Source organism: Tursiops truncatus, chromosome 4 (assembly GCF_011762595.2).
Source record: "Tursiops truncatus isolate mTurTru1 chromosome 4, mTurTru1.mat.Y, whole genome shotgun sequence".
NCBI classification, from domain to species: Eukaryota; Metazoa; Chordata; class Mammalia; order Artiodactyla; family Delphinidae; genus Tursiops; species Tursiops truncatus.
Genome location: NC_047037.1, coordinates 6,689,621 through 6,709,987, shown reverse-complemented (window position 1 = coordinate 6,709,987; position 20,367 = coordinate 6,689,621). Strand labels below are relative to the sequence as shown.

Sequence of the window (20,367 nt, the reverse complement as noted above, 5' to 3'; positions counted from 1 at the left end):
CAAAACTACAATGGGGTATCACCTCACACCAGTCAGAATGGCCATCATCAAAATGTCTACAAATAATAAATGCTGGGGAGGCTATGGAGAAAAAGGAACCCTCCTACACTGTTGGTGGGAATGTAAATTGGTGCAGCCAATATAGAGAACAGTATGGAGATTCCTTAAAAAACTAAAAACAGAATTACCATATGATCTAGCAATTCCACTCTTGGGCATATATACAGACAAAAGTCTAACTCAAAAAGACGTGCACCCCAACATTCATAGCAGCATTATTTTGTAACAGCCAAGATATGGAAGCAACGTAAATGTGCATTGACGGATGAATGGATAAAGAAGATGTGGTACATATATACAATGGAATATTACTCAGCCATAAAACAGAACGAAATAATGCCATTTGCAGCAACATGGATGGACCTAGAGATTATCATACTGAGTGAAGTCAGAGAAACACAAATACCATATGATATCACTTACATGTGGAATCTAAAAAGTGATACAAATGAACTTATTTACAAAATAGAAATAGACTCATGGTCAAAGAAATCAAACTTATGGTTACCAAAAGGGAAAGGTGGGGGAGGGAGGGTTAAATTAGGAGTTTGTGATTAACAGATACACACTATATATAAAATAAACAAGAAGGACCTATTGTATAGCACAGGGAACTATGTTCAATATCTCGTAATTACCTATAAGAAGAATCTCCATTACAGGTTATATATATAACTGAATCACTTTGCTGTACACCTGAAACTAACACAACATTGTAAATCAAGTATACTGAAAAAAAAAAAAGTAAATACATATTTAAATTTAAAAAAATTTGCTGTTTGGAAAATGATATACTCCTTGTGTCTGGAGAATTGGTACCACCATTTAGAAAGCAACCCTACTTCTAGGTACTAACTCCATGGAAACTTATTTACACACATACAAGAATATAGAATATTCAGTGCAGCACTAATTTATGATAATGAAAAAGTGGAAGCAAAATGTTTATCAAAAGAAGAATAAGTCTGGTTTATTTATATAATAAAATTCTGTACACCGATGAAAATAATCTATATCTGCCAATGTGGACAAATCTAAAAACACAATGTTGAGCTAAAAGTAGTTGCAAAAAGATATATACAATATAACATTCATGTAAAAATGTTAAAACACAAAACAATCTTAATAGTCTATGGATAAACGCTACAATAATATTAAAATACAAAAACTGTAAAAGTATAAAACTACCACATTTAGAAAAATAATTGATTTTGGAGATGAAGGGAAGGTGAGGATCAAAGATAGATGAAAAACCATCAGAAGAGAAAGATCTATAAAGTCATAGGAAAGGCAGTCAAAGGTAGCAGGAGTTGGCAAGCTTTTGGGGTAAAGGGCTCAAGAGTAAATATTTTAGACTTTGCAAGCCTTTGCAAGAGGCAAAATGAAGGACATTATATAAGTACTAATAGGGATTCAAAGTTAGTGTTTTCTATCATCAGAATCAATAGCAAGTTTTTTTTTTTTTTGTGGTACGCGGGCCTCTCACTGTTGTGGCCTCTCCGGTTGCAGAGCACAGGCTCCGGACGCGCAGGCTCAGCGGCCATGGCTCACGGGCCCAGCCGCTCCGCGGCATGTGGGATCTTCCCGGACCGGGGCACAAACCCGTGTCCCCTGCATCGGCAGGCAGACTCGCAACCACTCCGCCACCAGGGAAGCCCCCGATAGGAAGTTTTTGATTTAAAGACATAAAAAACATTTTCAGACCATATGAAAGCAGGCAGAGGGCTGAATTCTGTCTGTAGTCTGCAGTTTGCACAGTGCTGGCCTAGAGCAACGTCATGCAATAGAACTTTCTGGGGTGACGGGAATGTTGTACATCTGCATTGTCCCCAGTATGGTAACCACTGGAGCCACATGTGGCTACTGAGCACTTGAAATGCAGCAACTGTGACTGAGAAATTAAACTTTACATTGTATTCAATCTTAATTAAGATAGTCATTCTAGAGTTTCCATGAATTCAAAGAACAGCTGTAAGAGCAGCGGCTGAACAAACTAGAAAAATAAGAGACTGTGATGGGAGAGTAGGGCATATGAACCAGTGATTCCTTCAGGGACAGGAAAACTTGGGCTGATGGAAAGGATTTTGGGTGTGACTGGCATGGAATGCAGAAAGATGTAGAGTCGCACTCAAGAAAACTTGAGGTCAGGGTTAGAAGAGTCACCCAGTAAAACAGAAATTGTTGATCATGGACAGGGCGGTTCCACAACGAGAAGCTGAAAGAGAAGAGACGTGTGAGGATGGGAGACCTATGGGGGCGAGGACTACAGAGAAAACCAAGGTTTGGGAGAGAAATGTCCAACAAAGGCGAGAGTGGTGAAGGCTGGAGAGAAAGATGACCAGGGAGATATGCTACCTCTGATAGTTAAAGAACGGAAGAAAAACACAAGCACTAATCTTATACAAACTTTATTGCTCTTTAAAAATGAATAACTTTAAATTATACAGAGGTATATACAAATGTAGTCTTCAAACTCTCAGAACTGAACTAATTCCCTCTCACTGAATTAATTTTTTTTTTTAATCTAGTTAAAATTTTACTCTTCAATTAGGAACCTTGGAGAAAAGAAGTCACATCATGATTTAAAGGCAAAGGCAGAGACCTAAAACCAGCTGGTTTTTCCTTGTTAGGCTGGAGCACAGTTTAAGCCAGGCCAGACCCACTCCAGCTCTGGCCACAGTCTGCTCTCTACAGCCTGGTCCCAGGTTTGTTTGGTTGCAAACTGGCTTCAGTTCTCTGAAGACCTAGCTTGAGCGAATTCATGGCTTCCTCAAGTTTGAGCATCCCTCACTTCTGTCATTGGTGGTGCCACCGGCCATGGCCTTAGGAATTGATCAAAAATACAAAAAAGCCCTTAGCATTCACACATTTAACATTTGGCGTTTTTGACTAAACAGGTAACTATACTGAAAGGCCATGACACAATAATTTGTGATTTTGCTGAGGTATCCCTATGAACAATGTATGCCTGGAGCTGGGGGTTCAGAGCCAATCACTTACCTGGTCCCTGAGCCTAAGCAACGATCAATTCTCTGATCATGATCTAATACACATTTTATCTGAAAAACCAAATACAACAATAGTATAAGGGATCCACAAACAGCTTAGGGTACATGCTACTGTGAATGACAAGCATTTATTTTGTTCAAATATTGTACAAAGAGTTTCAAAAGATCCTCAGCCTGTCTTCAAAAATCATTCATTCAATCATAGTATTACCTACTTAAGGGAAAAATAAAGATGCCTTACAATTAAAACATCTTAATCTGAAGAAACATTAATTTCCAAATGCTGGTATAAGATACATTTTGACTAAAATTAGGCAGTATAAAAAATCTAAACTATTATAGTGCTTAGGTCCAATTATTTATACCTAAAAGAAAAAATAAACCAAATGTATCAAAGGTTTAAGAAAAACCATCACATCCGAAGCATAGTTTTGAAGAAACGTTCACGATCTAGAGTCCTGTCAAGAGAATATTCTATGGCAGTAGTTCAACCCACTTGAACAGTATCTTACAGATTCTCTCGGCACCACAGAAGAGGGTGTAGGATGAATTTAAACAACATCCAACAAACGCTTCATTGTACTCGCTTCATGCTTTTTTTTTTTTAGAACTGCGTCTGGAATCCTTTTTCTGCTTAAAAATAGGCGAATTCAAGAAACACAAATCTGTAAAAGGGTCCCCTCTTCTCAGTTTCCTGTAAGAGTAAAGAGAACTCGTAGGCATAATTATAAGCATCCCAATACTAACTTACTCTTCAGTATAAATTTACTGTAAAGTATGCCATTGTTAATATTCCCGGTTCAGATTTTCATCAAAATGGTGTATTTCAAATAAGGTCCATAACCTTAATCCCCCCATGTGTATCATTAAAAGTTAGCTCCCACAAGCCAAATACTTACGAAGCGAGCGTGGGTTCCTTATAGTTCACACTGGCTGTGCACCTACGTTTATGCAAAGACACTGGTGGGCTTTCTACATTCTTTTTTGGAGAAAGAGAAAGTTTTCTGGTTTTCACTACAGGATACAAGGGGACATTTGTGATATCCTTCAGGTGAAAATGAGGTGACTGGTGAGTTTCAGGTAGTGCACCTACAGAAAACAAGTTTTATTGAATATGGTTCCAAAAAACAAACAAGCAAACACAGGAACTAAAACTGTACGCAATTACACATCTTAAAAGTATACAAAATCTAGCATTTTATAACACAGATTTTTAAAAACTTGTTCACCATTTTTTCCTCCCAGATAACACTGAAATATTAATTATTGTAGCTGTGAAGAACTGACTAAAACAATAGTTTACTAAAACTTAAAATTCTTAAAAATTAAAGAAAAAATTAAAATTCTTCTAGGATAGCTTGGGCACAATGAATTAGTTTAAACTATGCAATTTCATTTAGTCACACCTTGCTCTTTAGAATCATCCAGGCCTCAATCTCTTTCAATTCCTAAGTTTATCATCAAGTGACTTCTTATTGTCTTATAAAGCCACACAAACTCATTCTATTAAATAAATGAGAATTCTAAATCGTATTCTCTGGGTAAACCAGGAGAAAAGGTGTTCCCTCTAGTAAAGCTAGTCAGCTAAACAGCTACCCAATGTTTTTCCTGTCATAAACATCCAAGTTATTCTACTTGGGGCTACATCTATATTGGGAGACAGCTACCCAGCACACAGGTAAGAACACTATAAGACAAACAAGCTCTTAAAATAGTTTTAAAAAGCAAATCATTTCCCAAGAAAAACTAAATTGTAACTGTAAAATGACTTTATACTTATTAACCATTGTCCAGGGTTATTTGGGATTCAAATATTCTGTCTTTCTTGTCCCTACATAAGCATCTTGTACCATACTAATTATTCCAACTTTTGGTTTGGAAAATATGGTTAAACAACAACATCAGATCAGTTGCTATATTCCGGAATAAAGCTTCTAAAACTTCAAAGCATATACAGATCTTCTGGGGATTTTGTTAGAGAGATACAGATTCTGAATCAAGGATGTGGGGTATGGCCTGAGATTCTGCTTTTCTAAGAAGTTTCCAGGTAATGCTGATGCTGATGGTCTGGGGACCAAATTCTGAGTAACACTATCTTAGAGTGTATTTTTTTTTCTTTTAAAAACTTATTATGAAATATTTCAAGTATACACAAAGACGGGGACACCAGTATAATAAGCCCCCAGTTACCCAGCTTCAATAATTATCAATATTTTGCCAATCTTGTTTGATTTACTCTAAAATTATTACAGCATTTTTTTTTTTTTTTTTTGCGGTACGCGGGCCTCTCGCTGTTGTGGCCTCTCCCGTTGCGGAGCACAGGCTCTGGACGTGCAGGCTCAGCGGCCATGGCTCACGGGCCCAGCCGCTCCGCGGCATGTGGGATCTTCCTGGACCAGGGCACGAACCCGTGTCCCACGCATCGGCAGGCGGACTCACAACCACTGCGCCACTAGGGAAGGGAAGCCCTACAGCATATTTTTTTAAAAAGATATTTGCATGCTACCACCACCTAACTGGTTGACCTTGGAAAGTCATTTAGCTTTTTTAGGTTTCGGTTTCCTTATAAACAAGACAAGCATGATCACACCTACATGTCACAGAGTTGTTCTGAGCATCAAATGAACTAGCATGACAATATTTGGGGAATAAAACCTGCCTGTTTATGTTAGTTTCTCCAGACTAAAATTCCCAGATGAGAATCTCTGTGGGCAGGTGCAGACTGTATCATCAACATTTGAAACATGCCTACTTTTTTTTTTTTTTGCGGTACCCGGGCCTCTCACTGTTGTGGCCTCTCCCGTTGCAGAGCACAGGCTCCGGACGCACAGGCTCAGCGGCCATGGCTCACGGGCCCAGTCGCTCCGCAGCACGTGGGATCCTCCCGGACCGGGGCACGAACCCGTGTCCCCTGCATCGGCAGGCGGACTCTCAACCACTGCGCCACCAGGGAAGCCCCCATGCCTACTTTTTGATCTAACCAATAAAAGCAAGATTTTTCTAAGCCACAGTTTTTAGATGTTTTACAAATGTCTTACAAAAGAATACTAAGCCCATCAATTGAGGAAAAGGTTTTCTTGGTCTAATTAGGCCACCTTCACTAAACAGAAAATTATTTTAAATTGTGGTTCCTGTCAAGTTGACTATATAAAGCAAAGCCATTAAAATTACAGGTCACTGGATTCAAGTTTGATTTCATTTTCAATGGGATGTTTCAGGGGAGTGTGTAATAGGCATTTAAATTCAACTTAAACTCCACAAAAGTTTTTTCCTCGCCTTGGAAGCTTTCATTTACTGAAAGTAAAATTGCTTTCTCCATAACAAGTAGTATTTGTTCTTAAAGAGGATTTAAATTAGCTTAAAGCATGTCGAAGCAACACAACTGTGATTTCCACCCCACAGCTCCCCACTATTTAATCTGACTGTAACTTTCCCCAAAGAGACAGATGGTAAGTCTGTAACCTCCTCCAGAGAAACAGATGGTAAGTATAGTATATAAGCACCGGGAGTGATCATTTATCATAAACATTAAAAATGCAGGCAAACAAGTAAATCACTTACTAGGAGGAGGTTTTGTTGGCTCAGAACCCTCTGTCTCCTTTTCACCCCTATGTTTCAGTGCTCTTTTAGATCGAGGCCTGGTGACTAGACTCCTATCCGATTCACTGGTGAGATCTTGACTGTACTTGCACGTGGGCAGATAGAGGTCATCAGAATCATCTCCTGAACCACTTGTTTCACAGATACTCACTTCAGATTCATTGTTGTTTTCTTCTCTTTTAGAATCATTGCTCATTTTTTGTCGAAAAGGAGTGAGATGAACACCCTCTTGCAAATTAAAATTGTAAGCATCCCTAGAGGTAACAGATTTATCCAACTTTTTTTGGGAAACAGTTTTTTTTTTGCTCCCTTTATATTTTGAGACAGATTTTGGTTTTTTCCTTTTGTTAGCTTTTCTTTTCTCTTCTCTTTTTCTTCCTTGGGCAGCTCTGTGCTTACTTTTAGTTTGGTCTAATTTATACTCTAAAATGTCTTCTTTTGTCTTAGTAGATGGTCCTGGGTGAATTAGCCTTGGTGATAAGTAAATTTGATCCTTGTTCCATTGACAAAAATTTTGTTCTACATTTTCAGGTATGTGCGTGTTTACTGGTGGGTCTACAAATCTAATTCTTTCCAGTTCCAAAAACTGCTCTGACAAATGACTGATTCCAAAATCATCCAAGGCATTGAACTGACATGGATTGTTGACATGTTTCTTTAAACTGCGACGGAGAGATACAGTTCTAGGTAAGACATTATCTGTTGACTTATCTTCACCTGAATCCAAATCGAATCCCAGTCTGTCTTGAGAAATATTAGGTACTGGCTCTGAGAATTTAAAAAAACAAATGAGAAATATAGTTTTACTTTATGGAAATTTAAATTTCAAGAATCTTAGAATTCAAAGTTAAAAATGGAACTAATGAAAATTCATCCTGTAGTTTTCCCACATTTACTATAAATAAATAAAAATCTGGGGAGCATAATATTTACTTCCTTCCGACTGTCTGTACCTATGTATTCCAAGGTCGTTATGAGGGTTAACTGCAGTAACATATGTTAAATGCCTAACACAGAGCGTAACACATAGTAGGCTCAGTAAACTGCAGCCACAGTTATAGGCAAGGTTTCTGACTATAGATTTGGAAAAATAAATGGATGTGTTTTAAAACTCTTGTTATTCTGTGTAAAATAAACAGATATTTGCTTTGAGCAGAATATCAGACGAGAAGATTTAAAAAGGTAAACAAATAAAAATTAGAGAAATTTAATTATGTTACTTGTTCCCAAAGATCTCATCTTGCCTTTAGCAGTATTTTTAGATTTTCATTTGTATTACCTTCTATTTGGAACAATTCTTCTTGTCCTGGAAAGTCAGCGTCCTGAAGAGGAACTTGCCTTAGAAAATACCAATAAAAAACAAAAATTTATTTATTATGTAATAAAAACAAATTTTAAGATTTTCTACAAAGTAAGTTTTTTTCTTTAGTATCATTTCATAATTCCGCTCTAAATCGGTACATCTGTTCTATATCAAAGGAAACCAAAAAACACGTATGCTGATTACGTGGAGGCTGATTTGTTACGACTGACATTCAACTGCCACTGGAGGAACTAATGTATCAAACTGGACAGTTCCTCCTGAAAACGTTCCATAACTCACCATTTCATTTAACTGGAGAAACAGCCAATCAGATCGACTTATAAAATACATCAAAGAAATGCAGTTAGATCCTTCTTTAGGAGCCTGCATTATCACTAGCCGAGCTGTGATTTGTGGGCAGTGAACACTTCTACGGTGCTTACCTACTGACTCCTCTGAAGTTAATACTGTTCATTTTCTTCAAAAGTTTTGTTCCCCTTTGGTTCATGGAACAAGAAATTTCCATTCTTTATGCTTTAATATGGCTGTTTCATTCTAATTATAATTTTATTCTCTATTTTCTCTAGAGAATTTCCCCCTAAGGACATCAAAACTTAAGTACAAGTTTAGGTAACAGAGTTATGGCAACCAACTAATAACAATTTTAGAAACCTTATTAAAACTCAATTACCTCATCTTGCTTTTTGATCACCACATAAATATTTCGTCACATCTTAACATTCAACTGTTTAAAAACTATTCATGATTAAAATTAATATGGGGATAGGAATCATATTAGTGATTACTTCTGCAAGGAGGGGGCACAGACTCGAAAGGGACATGAGGGAATGGCTTATGGCAGTAGCTCTCACCTGGGGACAGTTAACCTCCCCCTCCCCACAATGCCCCCAGGATATTTGGCAATGTTGAGAGACATTTTGGTTCTTATAACTGTTCGAGGGGGGCTGCTATTGGCCTCTAGTGGGTGGAGACCAGGGATGCTGCTAAACATCCCACAATGCTTGGGACAGCCCCACAAGCAAGAATGATGTAGCCCAAAATGTCAGAGGTGCTTAGACTGAGAAACCCTGGGCCAGAGTGACAGCAATGCTCTGCATCTTAACTCAGGTTTTGGTTCACGGGTGTATACGTTAGTCCAATTCACTGAACTGTGTAATTAAGATCTGTGCATTTTACTGTGTCTAATTATATCTCAGTAATTCATAAGCAAACAAATAAAGTATACTTAATCCAAGAGAAGAAGAAGGTATATATGGTCTGATGGTATTTAAGAATGAATTGGATTAGCAAGACAGTGTGAAAGCTGTGTTAACTCTGATATTTTATTAGATTTCTTTTCTAAACCAGACTATTTGTAGTACTGGCAAAATACCATCATTTGAATAACCAATCCTTAGAATAAAAACATGATACAAGAAAAATATAACTGAAGGGCATAGTTTAAAAATTCAGGAGAAGCTTTTTATTCCTAGACATCAAAAAAGTAACTAAATAGAAGAAAGCTTTGGCTTGGCTACATAGCACAGAATTTCAACATATAAAATTTCTTAAATACATTCTTAGAGAGAACGTCAGACCCAAATATAAGAGTCAATATAATGTTAATTTCCTTTCATAAATGGAGCACAGAATTAAATACTTCTTGGCATTAATAATCATAATAATGAATTTGATACTAACGGTAAATCCTCCACGAGTAAATTCCTGGAGTTGCTGTCGCTACTGGAGTCCATTCCAGAGGGACATACTTCCCGGTCCTGTCAATGTATTAAAACAAAGAAAACACTGGTACAATGGAAATATTCATAACAAAGCATTCATTTATTCAACAGTACTTATTGACAGTCTGCTATGGTCAGGGACTGTTCTAGGAACTGAATCTATAGCTACAAAATAGATTAAGTACTACTCTTTTAAAGCTTACATGCTAGTGTAGGGAGATGAAATGTAAAAAAGCTGACGGTGATAAATGCAATGAAGGAAATACTCAGGTTGAAATGACAGAGAGTAACTGATGTTGGAGGTCTCTTTTAGATGGGATGACTTTCATCTGAAATCTGAAGAACGCAAAGAGCCAGCCATTGAAGGAGGAAGAAGTGGAAACAGCAGATACAAAAGTCATGATATAGGAAAACCTTGCTGTGCAGAAAAGAAAGGCCACTGGGGCTGGAACACAGTCACTGAAAAGACCAGTGAGAGGTGGGCACACAGAGGCCAGATAATGTAGGGCCTTGAGAACCATGAGTTTGGATTTTAGTCTATGTGTGATGGGAAGTCATTTGAATATTAAGCAGGGAAGTAAAATGATCTGAGTTTTAAAGAGATCAGTCTGGCCACTGTGTGAAACATGGATTGAAAAGGGCCAAGGGCACAGGCTGTTAGGAAGTCATCATAGTAAATCAAGCAAGACATATCAGCTTGGACAGGATTCCTATGGCTGTGGAGGTGAAGCCCAGGGGAAGGCTTTGCGATAACAGTGTATTCACATTGAATAGGGGTGGAGGTAGGGACACAGAGTGAGAAGGAAGCTTCTTATGCTTCTGACTTGAGCAAATGGGTGGGTTGCCTTATTGAGCTGAGTAAGACTTACAGAGGGAGGCAGAAGTCCAATGTCTTGGGAAGGGGGAAATAAAGAGTTGTGCTTTGTACGCAATATATTTGAGATCCTTTATAAATATTTAAGTGAATATATCAAGTAGTAACTGTGTGTGTGTGTGTGTGTGTGTGTTTGTGTAGGTCTTGAGCTACAAATTTGGAAGCCACCAGCAGGCAGACAATATTTAAAGCTATGGGAGCAGATGAGATGGGCCTAGGACAACTGATGTTTAAAAGTAAAGAAGCCAGCAGAAGAGATGGACATAGAACAGTCAGAAAGAGTATGATGGTAAGAAAGCTAAGAGATCAAAGTATTTCCAGCAAAGAGTTATCCCTGTACTATGTTTTACTTCAAGGCCAACAAAAAAGAGAAGTGACCCCTGAATTTGGTAACACGGAGGTTTTGGTGACCTTGACACACAGTGACAACAGAATGGTGGGGATGAAAGCCTGGTAAGAGTGAGTTCAAATGTTAGGGGACGCTGAGGAAGGGAAGACAGTAAGTGCTCTGTTCTCTCTGGAAAAGTTCTGCTGTGAATGGAAGCAGAGAGATGAGATGGAGGAATGAGATCAGGAGAGGTTCCATTTATTTTCTTTTCCTCTTAAGATGAGAGATACTGAAGCACATTTGTATGTAGCTAGAACGATTCAGTAGAGGGAGGTAAATGTTGGAGAAGGGTGCAAAGTCCTAGAGGAGATGAAAAGAAGGGAATCTGATGCACAAGGGGAGGGACTGGCCTTGGATAGGAACAGAGACACTTCTGCCAATGGCACAGGAAGGAAGACAGAGAACACAGTGTAGACACAGGAAGGTGTGTAGATCTCTGTTAGGAAGACGAGTGGCCCAGTCTGATTCCTTAAAAATCATTCCAATTCAGTACAGTTGTTTTATGAAATTTGATGTACATATAATATGAAGACATTATAATGAACAGGTTAAAACTGTTCATCAGAAACAACTAGAAATTTAATCCTGTTAAAAGTTTTAAATTTATTATCAATATAGCTAATGTTCTAAAGCTAGTATTATTACTGAAGATAAGTAAAGGAGGATATTTAACTACAGAGTGATATAAAAATTATTTAGAAGAGCCATGATAAAACTTAGGGAACAAAATGCTATTAGAAATTACTTTCTGATTAATCCTTACAAGGTAAGTTAATTATTGGCAGGCAAGAAAAACATTCTTTTTTTTTTGTGGTACGTGGGCCTCTCACTGTAGTGGCCTCTCCCTTTGCGGAGCACAGGCTCCAGACATGCAGGCTCAGCGGCCATGGCTCACGGGCCCAGCCGCTCCACGGCATGTGGGATCTTCCCGGACCGGGGCACGAACCTGTGTCCCCTGCATTGGCAGGCGGACTCTCAACCACTGCGCCACCAGGGAAGCCCAAGGAAAACATTCTTATTAAAGCATTTTAAGTTCTCCAGCACTGCAAAATTGACTTGATAAACAAGGATGCACACGTATACAATGATGGTTGAGAATGAGTGATACATACAGCGAGTACGTGGCAGAAAACAAACTCTGATGTTTTAAATGCTAGGAATACTTTCACCCAGCAACTAACGATATCTTTTAATAAATATTCAAAAATCACTGATAAATGTCAAAAGGCCTACAATAACAGAATTTTTTCACCACTGTTTTTGTGATTATCTCATTGAGTACTCACTTGACACCACTCTGTGTGATTTCAGCAAAAATTTGGAAAGGGAAAAGGAAGATTCAAATGTCTTTGGAGAAATTTTTTTCCTCACTAGTTGACCAAACAAGGAAAAGAAAAAAAATTAGGAAAGATTATATTCTGAAGGAAAAATATTTCAAATAACCTTTACATGAAGGTAAAAAAAAAAAAAAATCATATCTAATCTTTATAGACAATTTTCTATTATATTATGTATGTATATGTTGCTATATGTGTACATGTGTGTATACACACACATGTTCTATATATGTCATACACAGAAAAAATATGGAATTACCTTAGTTGTAGGGAAGCAAGAACTCTTTCACTGACTCTGACTCTCAATGGAGAGGTGACTTAATTCCTTTCTGGAGTCCAGACCCCTACCCTAATCACTAGGCTCTGGCTTCTTCTCCTGCCCTAGGTGCCAACACAACTGTCCTCACTGGTGTGGCAAACAGATGGACACCCAAGTGTTAACACCTGACACTCACCACTGCTCTTTTCTTTCTCTGCCCCATGCAGTTTTCCTGGCAGTGGCCTCTGGGAAAAGGAGAGAAACTGGCTTGTCCTCTCTCTTCTAGGGATTAATGTGTGACGAGACCCAGATAAGACCCTAAATCAAAATTTCTCCCCGTCTCTTATGTTTCGGCTGGCCTTTCTATATATTCCTGGACACAAACTGAATCAGACTGAAAAACAGACGCAAAATGTTCAGGATATTTCTTGTTTGGGAGTTAATATATAGTTGTCCTTATTTAGCCAACTAGTAGGTAAAAATGATTCTCCATAAAGCGCTTAAATACTTCCCATCTCCCCAGTCAACGTAGTCCTTTCAAAACCCCACTGGTGTAGCAAAACTACATAAAAAAGCTAAGATTAATAGCACTGATTAAAACTTTTGGACTAGTCTGCTTCCACAACCACTTTTAGACCTTTGGCTTGGTTGCCCCTACCTTTGACTCACATCGCTGCCATTCAAAGGGTCTGGCCGTGCAAGAGGCTAAACTATTTCTTTTATACATTGTCTTGCTACCTGCTTTCAGAAGCAAGTTATACGAGTATAAGCCTCAATCAGCTACAGGTATATGCTTGAAGCTTTCTTAACTGGCCCACATACAACTGGGCTGCAGCACTGAAGAAAGATGTTCTCATCACTTCACTAATAACAGAGCTATCAGTAATTAATTTAAAAAACAAAATTGATCTAAACTACTAATTCATGGCTTTAACATTTTTCCCAAGAAATTGAGCCTTTGTGATCAAAATACCTGAGCAGGTTCTTCTGTCTGTTTTGAAGTAAGTTTTTCTTTCAGTGTGTACAGCTGACACATGAGGTAGTAACATTCTTTCCTCAGCTGTAAGATGATATCCTGGGCTTCTCTCACTTTGGACTTTTCATTTTCCAAAGCTAAGACTAACATTCTGTTGTTGTCTTGGTAGTTTTTTAGCAGTGTGGAAGTGTTGGCTAAAAGACAATAAAAATTTTTTTATCAGTTATTAAATCTAATCTTAAACAGTGATGTAAAGGACAACATGAAAATTTCTTACTGATTATTTGGCATGGTGCAGCTATCAAAGACTTTCGTTTGCCAATCTCTGCCAAGTTTTTATTCCTTTTCTCTTTCATTCGTTTTTTTATGTCTTCAAGACTATCTTGAAAGGACTTTTTGAGGCATCTTTCCTTGGCCATCTTCTGCCTAGGACTTTAAAACAATGGAAAATATTTAATTTTTCAAGGGGTGATATCAAATATAAAACAAAACTGAAAACACAGGTTATTCATAAAAAACGGATTAGAGACTTTGTAACTAGAATTAGCCCAAAGTAGATAGCCAATCTGGTAATAACCTACATTTGCAGCTTTTAAATTACATTAATATTTGTGGCATAATTTTATCCTCCTCGGGTACTTTATACGGAAGGCTTAATAAATATGGATTTCCAACACAAAGGCTCTATAATATGCCACTTATTTATTCTTTAACAAATACTCATTGGGGGCTTACTATACATTGGGTTGGCCAAAAGGTTCGTTCAGTTTTTTCCATAAGATGGGTCTAGTAGCACTTAGTTGTCTTTAACTTCCTTGGAAACAATTTTGTTAGATCGTTATGTGACAGCTGTCATATCAGCATGCATTAAAAAAAATACATAAAAAAACCATCAAAATTGGTGATTTTTTTTTTTTTTTTTTTTTTTTTTTTTTTTTTTTTGCAGTATGCAGGACTCTCACTGTTGTGGCCTCTCCTGTTGCAGAGCACAGGCTCCGGACGCGCGGGCTCAGCGGCCATGGCTCACAGGCCCAGCCGCTCCACGGCATGTGGGATCTTCCCGGACCGGGGCATGAACCCGCGTCCCCTACATCGGCAGGTGGACTCTCAACCACTGCGCCACCAGGGAAGCCCATAATTGGAGAATTTTTATGTAGCTATTTTAATACTGAAGATGGAAGAAAAAAAGCAACATTTTCAGCATATTATGCTTTATTATTTCAAGAAAGGTAAAAATGCAACCGAAACTCAAAAAAAGATTTGTGCAGTGTATGGAGAAGGTGCTGTGACTGATTGAACGTGTCAAAAGTGGTTTGCAAAGTTTTCTGCTGGAGATTTCTCACTGGACGATGCTTCACGGTCTGGTAGACCAGTTGAAGTTGATAGCGATCAAATAGAAACAATAATTGAGAACAATCAACGTTATACCACACAGGAGACAGCTGACATATTCGAAATATCCAAATCAAAAGTTGAAAATCATTTGCACCGGCCTGGTTATGTGAATCACTTTGATTCTTGGGTTCCACATAAGTTAAGTGAAAAAACCTTCTTGACCGTATTTCCACATGAGATTCTCTACGTAAACGTCACGAAAACATTCCATTTTTAAAACAAACTGTGATGGGCAATGAAAACGGGATACTGTACAACAATGTGGAACAGAAGAGATTGTGGGGCAAGTGAAATGAACCACCACCAACCACACCAAAGGCCAGTCTTCATCCAAAGAAGGTGATGTTGTATATATGGTGGGATTGGAAGGGAGTCCTCTATTATGAGCTCCTTCTGGAAAACCATGATTAATTCCAACAAGTACTGCTCCCAATTAGACCAACTGAAAGCAGCACTCGACGAAAAGTGTCCAGAATTAATGAACAGAAAATGCATAATCTTCCATCAGAATAACGTAAGATCTCATGTTTTTGTTTTTTTTTGGGGGGGTACGCAGGCCTCTCACTGTCGTGGCCTCTCCCGTTGCGGAGCACAGGCTCTGGACACGCAGGCTCAGTGGCCATGGCTCATGGGCCCAGCCGCTCTGCGGCATGTGGGATCTTCCCGGACCCGGGCACAAACCCGCGTCCCCTGCATTGGCAGGCGGACTCTCAACCACTGCACCACCAGGGAAGTCCCCAGATCTCATGTTTCTTTGATGACAAGGCAAAAACTGTTACAGCTTGGTTGGGAAGTTCTGATTCATCCGCTAAATTCACCAGACATTGCAACTTCGGATTTCCATTTATTTCAGTTTTTACAAAATTCTCTTAATGGAAAAAATTTCACTTCCCTGGAAGACTGTAAAATGCACTTGGAACAGATCTTTGCTCAAAAAGATAAGAAGTTTTGGGAAGATGGAATTATGAAGTTGCTTGAAAAATGGCAGAAGGTAGTGGAACAAAAGGGTGAATACGTTGTTCAATAAAGTTCTTGGTGAAAACGAAAAACGTGTCTTTTCTTTTTACTTAAAAAACCGAAGGCACTTTTTGGCCAACCCAATACTAGGCATTAAGGGAAATGCTTAATATATTTTGATGTTATTATTATTTATGTTTCCTATGACAATATTTATGACCAACTTTTAATGTTTATTAGGCTTACAGCATTAGTTCAGAGGCAAACACGTATCTGGGCTTTGCTTTCCAGTTACTTAAGATATGCACACATGCTCAAGAAAGTCAGGTGATCTTGAGAGGTTTAGTTATACTATGGAACACTATATACAATTTTACTAGGCTGTTATAACAATCACAGAGCTAGAAAAAGCAGGAACTGGGGCAGAGGAACATGCCAATTTTCTCATAGTTATTTTTAAAACTTAGATCATGCATACAGCAGACATTATATAATTATTGTTCTACATACAGTTGAAAGTAGCAAAATATGCACTGCCAGGAGACCATACCATTGAGTGTATTAGTACATAAGTATATGTAAATCTTTCAATGCTGCAAATCAGATGGCTTCAGTATTTTGCTACTAAGCATGTCAAACTACTTTTCATGAACCTCTTTTGCCCTAGACTGTACTTTGCAGATATTGAAATTGCAAAAAATAATTCTTGTTTCCTACCACAATCTACGTATACAATTTTCACTGCAAAAGGACACCTTCATCTCCTCTTAGTCAAATATTTTCCTGAATCTTATTTTCTTGAGTGTTTTCTCCAGGCCTTCCTTATTTTCCTCTGGGGTCTTAAATATAGACATTGTAGATTTCATTAAATATTTTCTTTCTGCCAATACAGATACAATATATACTGGGATGCTTCCAGTAGAGCAAGCACAACTATTATTTTTAAACACTAATGTTAAGTAGGTTTTATAAAATACCCTACCACAATGGAGTTTTTGGAGTTCAAACCTGTAGATGTTTGAGAGCCAGGCAGCTTATGTAACTGAGCAAGTTGGTTTGGTTATTTTAAAAGCAGAGCTTACATAAAAAACTTTCGTTCTTACATTTAATCAACTTAAAATTACAAAAGAAATATGCCCTATCATTCCCGTCTAGGCTGATGGTCTTAAAAGGGGGTGTGGTGGAGAGAAGGAATGAAAACAGTCACAGCGCGGAGGGCAGTCTCAATCTGTACAGTATTCGGGTAAGGGGCCTAGGTTCAAAAGAACCTAGAATATTTGATCTCCATCATAATTCTTTCATCACTCTTGCTGTAGAACACTGGCCAGTGCCGGCTTTTCCAGGGTAAGAGAAGCAGCAAAAGAAAAGGACGTCAAAGGCATCGCGCCACACAAAAAATAGCTGCCAGTTTGTGTGCCCCCACGTTGAGCCTGGCTTTTAACTACTGTAAACGCTTTACCTTCACATCACTTAAGCCACACAGTTCCGCGAGGCGCGAGGTTCCGGGCCCACTGAACAGAAGAGGAAATAAGAGTATCGCAAAGCGCAGGTCGGGGGGCTGAGCAGAGAGAGGCCCCTGGTCAGGCCGACGCCACAGCCTGAGTTTTTGGCCACCGAACTCAGAACAAAGAGACCCAGAGGGAAGGGGAACAGGGGTCAAGATGCCCCTGTGTCACACCCGAAAAACCTGCAGCCTCCTCTTGAGAAAGCGGGACGGGACGGGGGCTCCCGGAAGAGGCCCGGAGACCCACCTCCAGCAGGGACGTCCACCACAGTACCTTGGCCACGGCTTCTGCCACAGCTGTCGCCCTCCTCCTCACATTCCAAGGCTCCGCGAGGCTGTGTGGCCGTGCGCGTCCCGAGCTCCGAGCCCCCTTAGCCTCAGGGACCCTCTCTTACCGCCGCTGACCGCTGCAACCACATTCGAAATTCTCCGCCGCGCTCACCCATTGGCTGGCTGGACAAGGTCACGTGACGCCGCGGCGCAGCCCAAGGCGCAGGCAGAGCCCCGCCCCACCGGGCGGCCTCAGGTGACGCAATCCCGCCGAGAATCCGCATCCGGGCATCCGTCGCCCCCTCCCGCGGGGGCGGAGCCAGTTGTCCGGCGCTTTTCGGCTCGGAGTTATTGGTGTTTAGGGGCGGAGCCTCTCCGACACCTTTCAGGGCGGGTATTTTAGGGAGTTCGAAGGATTTCTGTTTCTCTAGTCTTACAGCTGTCCGTCTTCGAGGTTATGTGCAAGGGCTCCCTCTTGTGAGACGAATCTTCTCGGCTGTTTGCCCGCCCAAGCAGTCAACCTGCCGTACGGAGGCGGTTAAAGGGATATTCAAACCAAAATAAGGAGCAGCTTTTGGATTAATGGGATTTTTGTAAGGGAGGTTGCAGATATCTGAAATATTCAGATCCAGGTTCTTTCTCTTTGCCCGACTACCTCTGGCTCTTTTCCCCTCAGGCAGTGACACCAGCATCCATCCAGTTACCTGCCCAGAAGACTGGGGAATCTAACTAAATTTTTTATTCTCCCTTAGCTTCTCCACGTCCAGTTACCCAGTCCGGTCACTTCTACTTTCTAAGTATTATTCAGGTACAGACTCCACTAATTTCCATCTTCTGATCCAGGCACCTACCTAATCCCTTTCTACGAAGTGCGTTAGTACCTGCTCTGACTGCAGAGTCCATCCCGTTATACTGTCATAGTGATTTCCCCCAAATGCTGGCTCTGACCTTAAAGAAAATTTAAGCTTTCTTCATGTTAGTGTGACCTTACCACTAACATGTTAATGTTAGTGACTGGTTTGTAGCCCATCAGCTCAAACAAGTAAGTTTAATAATTCTACTACTCTAAAAAAATGGAAGTTTTTAGTAATTAATCACATTAAAAAATGTTAACTCCTTCATTCATGCTTTATGAACTGAGCTGTAACTGCTGAAAGCTGAGCTTCTAACCACTTCTAGTTTGAAGTCTCCTGACTCGCAGTTTGATTTGCCTAATAAGATATTCACATCAAGTAATGCTTTCTGAATTTACTTTTGAGAATGCTTTGTGGGTCCACTGGAATTCTGTGAGCAGGTTCCATATCAGTACCTCTATAACTGGGGACTCAGGGGTGCTGGAAGCGCTGAAAGGCCTTTCTGATTCCTTCTGAGCCAGAACTTGCTTTGGACCTAGAATGGCAATGGTGTTCTATGAAGTATGAATAACTGAGGAACATTATTATTTTCTAAGTACTTTCTAACCACTCACTCTAAAAAGGATGACATAGAAGGAAAATGAATGATAGGACAATTCATAATTCCTTTTCAGTCCACCTCATTAGTAAGCTGAAGGTAAAGTGTTGGTAGAATGTGTACATATAAAGAAATACAAACAGTACAGTTAGTCTTGTGCAGCATTTCTACTGTTCTGGTAAGAATGAAATATATATGCATGTAAGAGCTATGAAATATGAATTATGTGATTTTGGTGATACTGCACATGCAAGTTAAATGCTCTTATATTTGCATTTAAAACTAGCATTGACCAATATAAAGATGAATGGTAAAATTCATGCTAATGCTTGAAATTTTAAATGTTCCTTTACTTAGAGTGACATTAAATGTCAAATGAAAATACACATTGACAAGTTGAGACAGATACTATGGAAGAAAGGCAAAATCTATAATTTTCTTTTTGCAAGTTGTGTATATATGTATATATAATGCTACAATGATCCTAGGGGTTCATATATCTTTTTTAATTAGTGGTTTTTCCTCAAAAAATTACCCAGAAGTGGAATTGCTGGATCATACAGTAGTTTTATTTTTAATTTTTTGAGGAATCTCCATGCCGTTTTCCATAGTGGCTGCACCAATTTGCATTCCCACCAGCAGTGTACTAAGGTTCCCTTTTCTCCACATCCTCACTAACACTTGTTATTTGTTGTCTTTTTGATGATAGCCATTCTGACAGGTATAAGGTGCTATTCACATTGCAGTTTTGATTTGCATTTCCCTGATGATTAGTGGTGTTGATCATCTTTTCATGTGTCTGTTGACCATCTGTATGTCTTCTTTGATAAAATGTCTATTCAGGTCTTCTGCCCATTTTTAAAATTGGGTTGTTTGTTTTTTTGATATTGAGTTGTCTGAGTTCTTTGTATGTTTTGGATATTTAGTCCTTATGAGATATATTGTTTGCAAATATCTTCTACTATTTAGTAGGCTGCCTTTTCATTTTGTTTAGTTTCCTTTGCTATGCAAAAGCTTTTTAGTTTGATGTAGTCCCATTTGTTTATTTTTGCTTTTGTTTTCCTTGCCTGAGGGGACATATTAAAAAAGTACTGCTAAGACTGATGTCAAAGAGTGCACTGCCTATGTTTTCTTCTAGGAGTTTTATGGTTTCAGTTCTAACATTTAAGTCTTTAAACCATTTTGAGTTTATTTTTGTATATGGTGTGAAAAAGTCCTCTTTGTCTCTTGTTACAGTTTTTG

General features: G+C 39.0%; 1 protein-coding gene and 1 long non-coding RNA gene across 4 annotated transcripts; one reads left to right on the top strand and one right to left on the bottom strand.

The window, feature by feature from the left end:
* Positions 1 to 2,452: 2,452 nt before the first annotated feature.
* SGO1 (shugoshin 1) lies at positions 2,453 to 17,833 on the bottom strand. 2 transcript variants are annotated; one of them, XM_019934435.3, is made up of 8 exons: positions 17,678 to 17,833; positions 13,825 to 13,979; positions 13,545 to 13,741; positions 9,673 to 9,749; positions 7,948 to 8,006; positions 6,630 to 7,436; positions 3,968 to 4,157; positions 2,453 to 3,762 (listed from the first exon to the last, which is right to left on the bottom strand). In XM_019934435.3, the coding sequence occupies exons 2-8, from the start codon at positions 13,964 to 13,966 to the stop codon at positions 3,657 to 3,659; spliced, it is 1,578 nt and encodes a 525-aa protein (XP_019789994.2). In that variant the 5' UTR covers positions 13,967 to 13,979; positions 17,678 to 17,833; the 3' UTR covers positions 2,453 to 3,656. The 2 variants fall into 2 exon arrangements, with proteins under 2 accessions (XP_019789994.2, XP_033711159.1); XM_033855268.2 differs by having other exon boundaries at positions 17,651 to 17,826.
* LOC109549860 (uncharacterized) lies at positions 6,792 to 15,983 on the top strand. Of its 2 annotated transcripts, XR_002176229.3 has the most exons (5): positions 6,792 to 6,912; positions 7,200 to 7,355; positions 10,027 to 10,191; positions 10,729 to 10,876; positions 14,494 to 15,983. It is a non-coding gene; the product is annotated as an uncharacterized lncRNA (long non-coding RNA). The 2 variants fall into 2 exon arrangements; XR_012331281.1 differs by lacking the exon at positions 10,729 to 10,876.
* Positions 17,834 to 20,367: the final 2,534 nt, after the last annotated feature.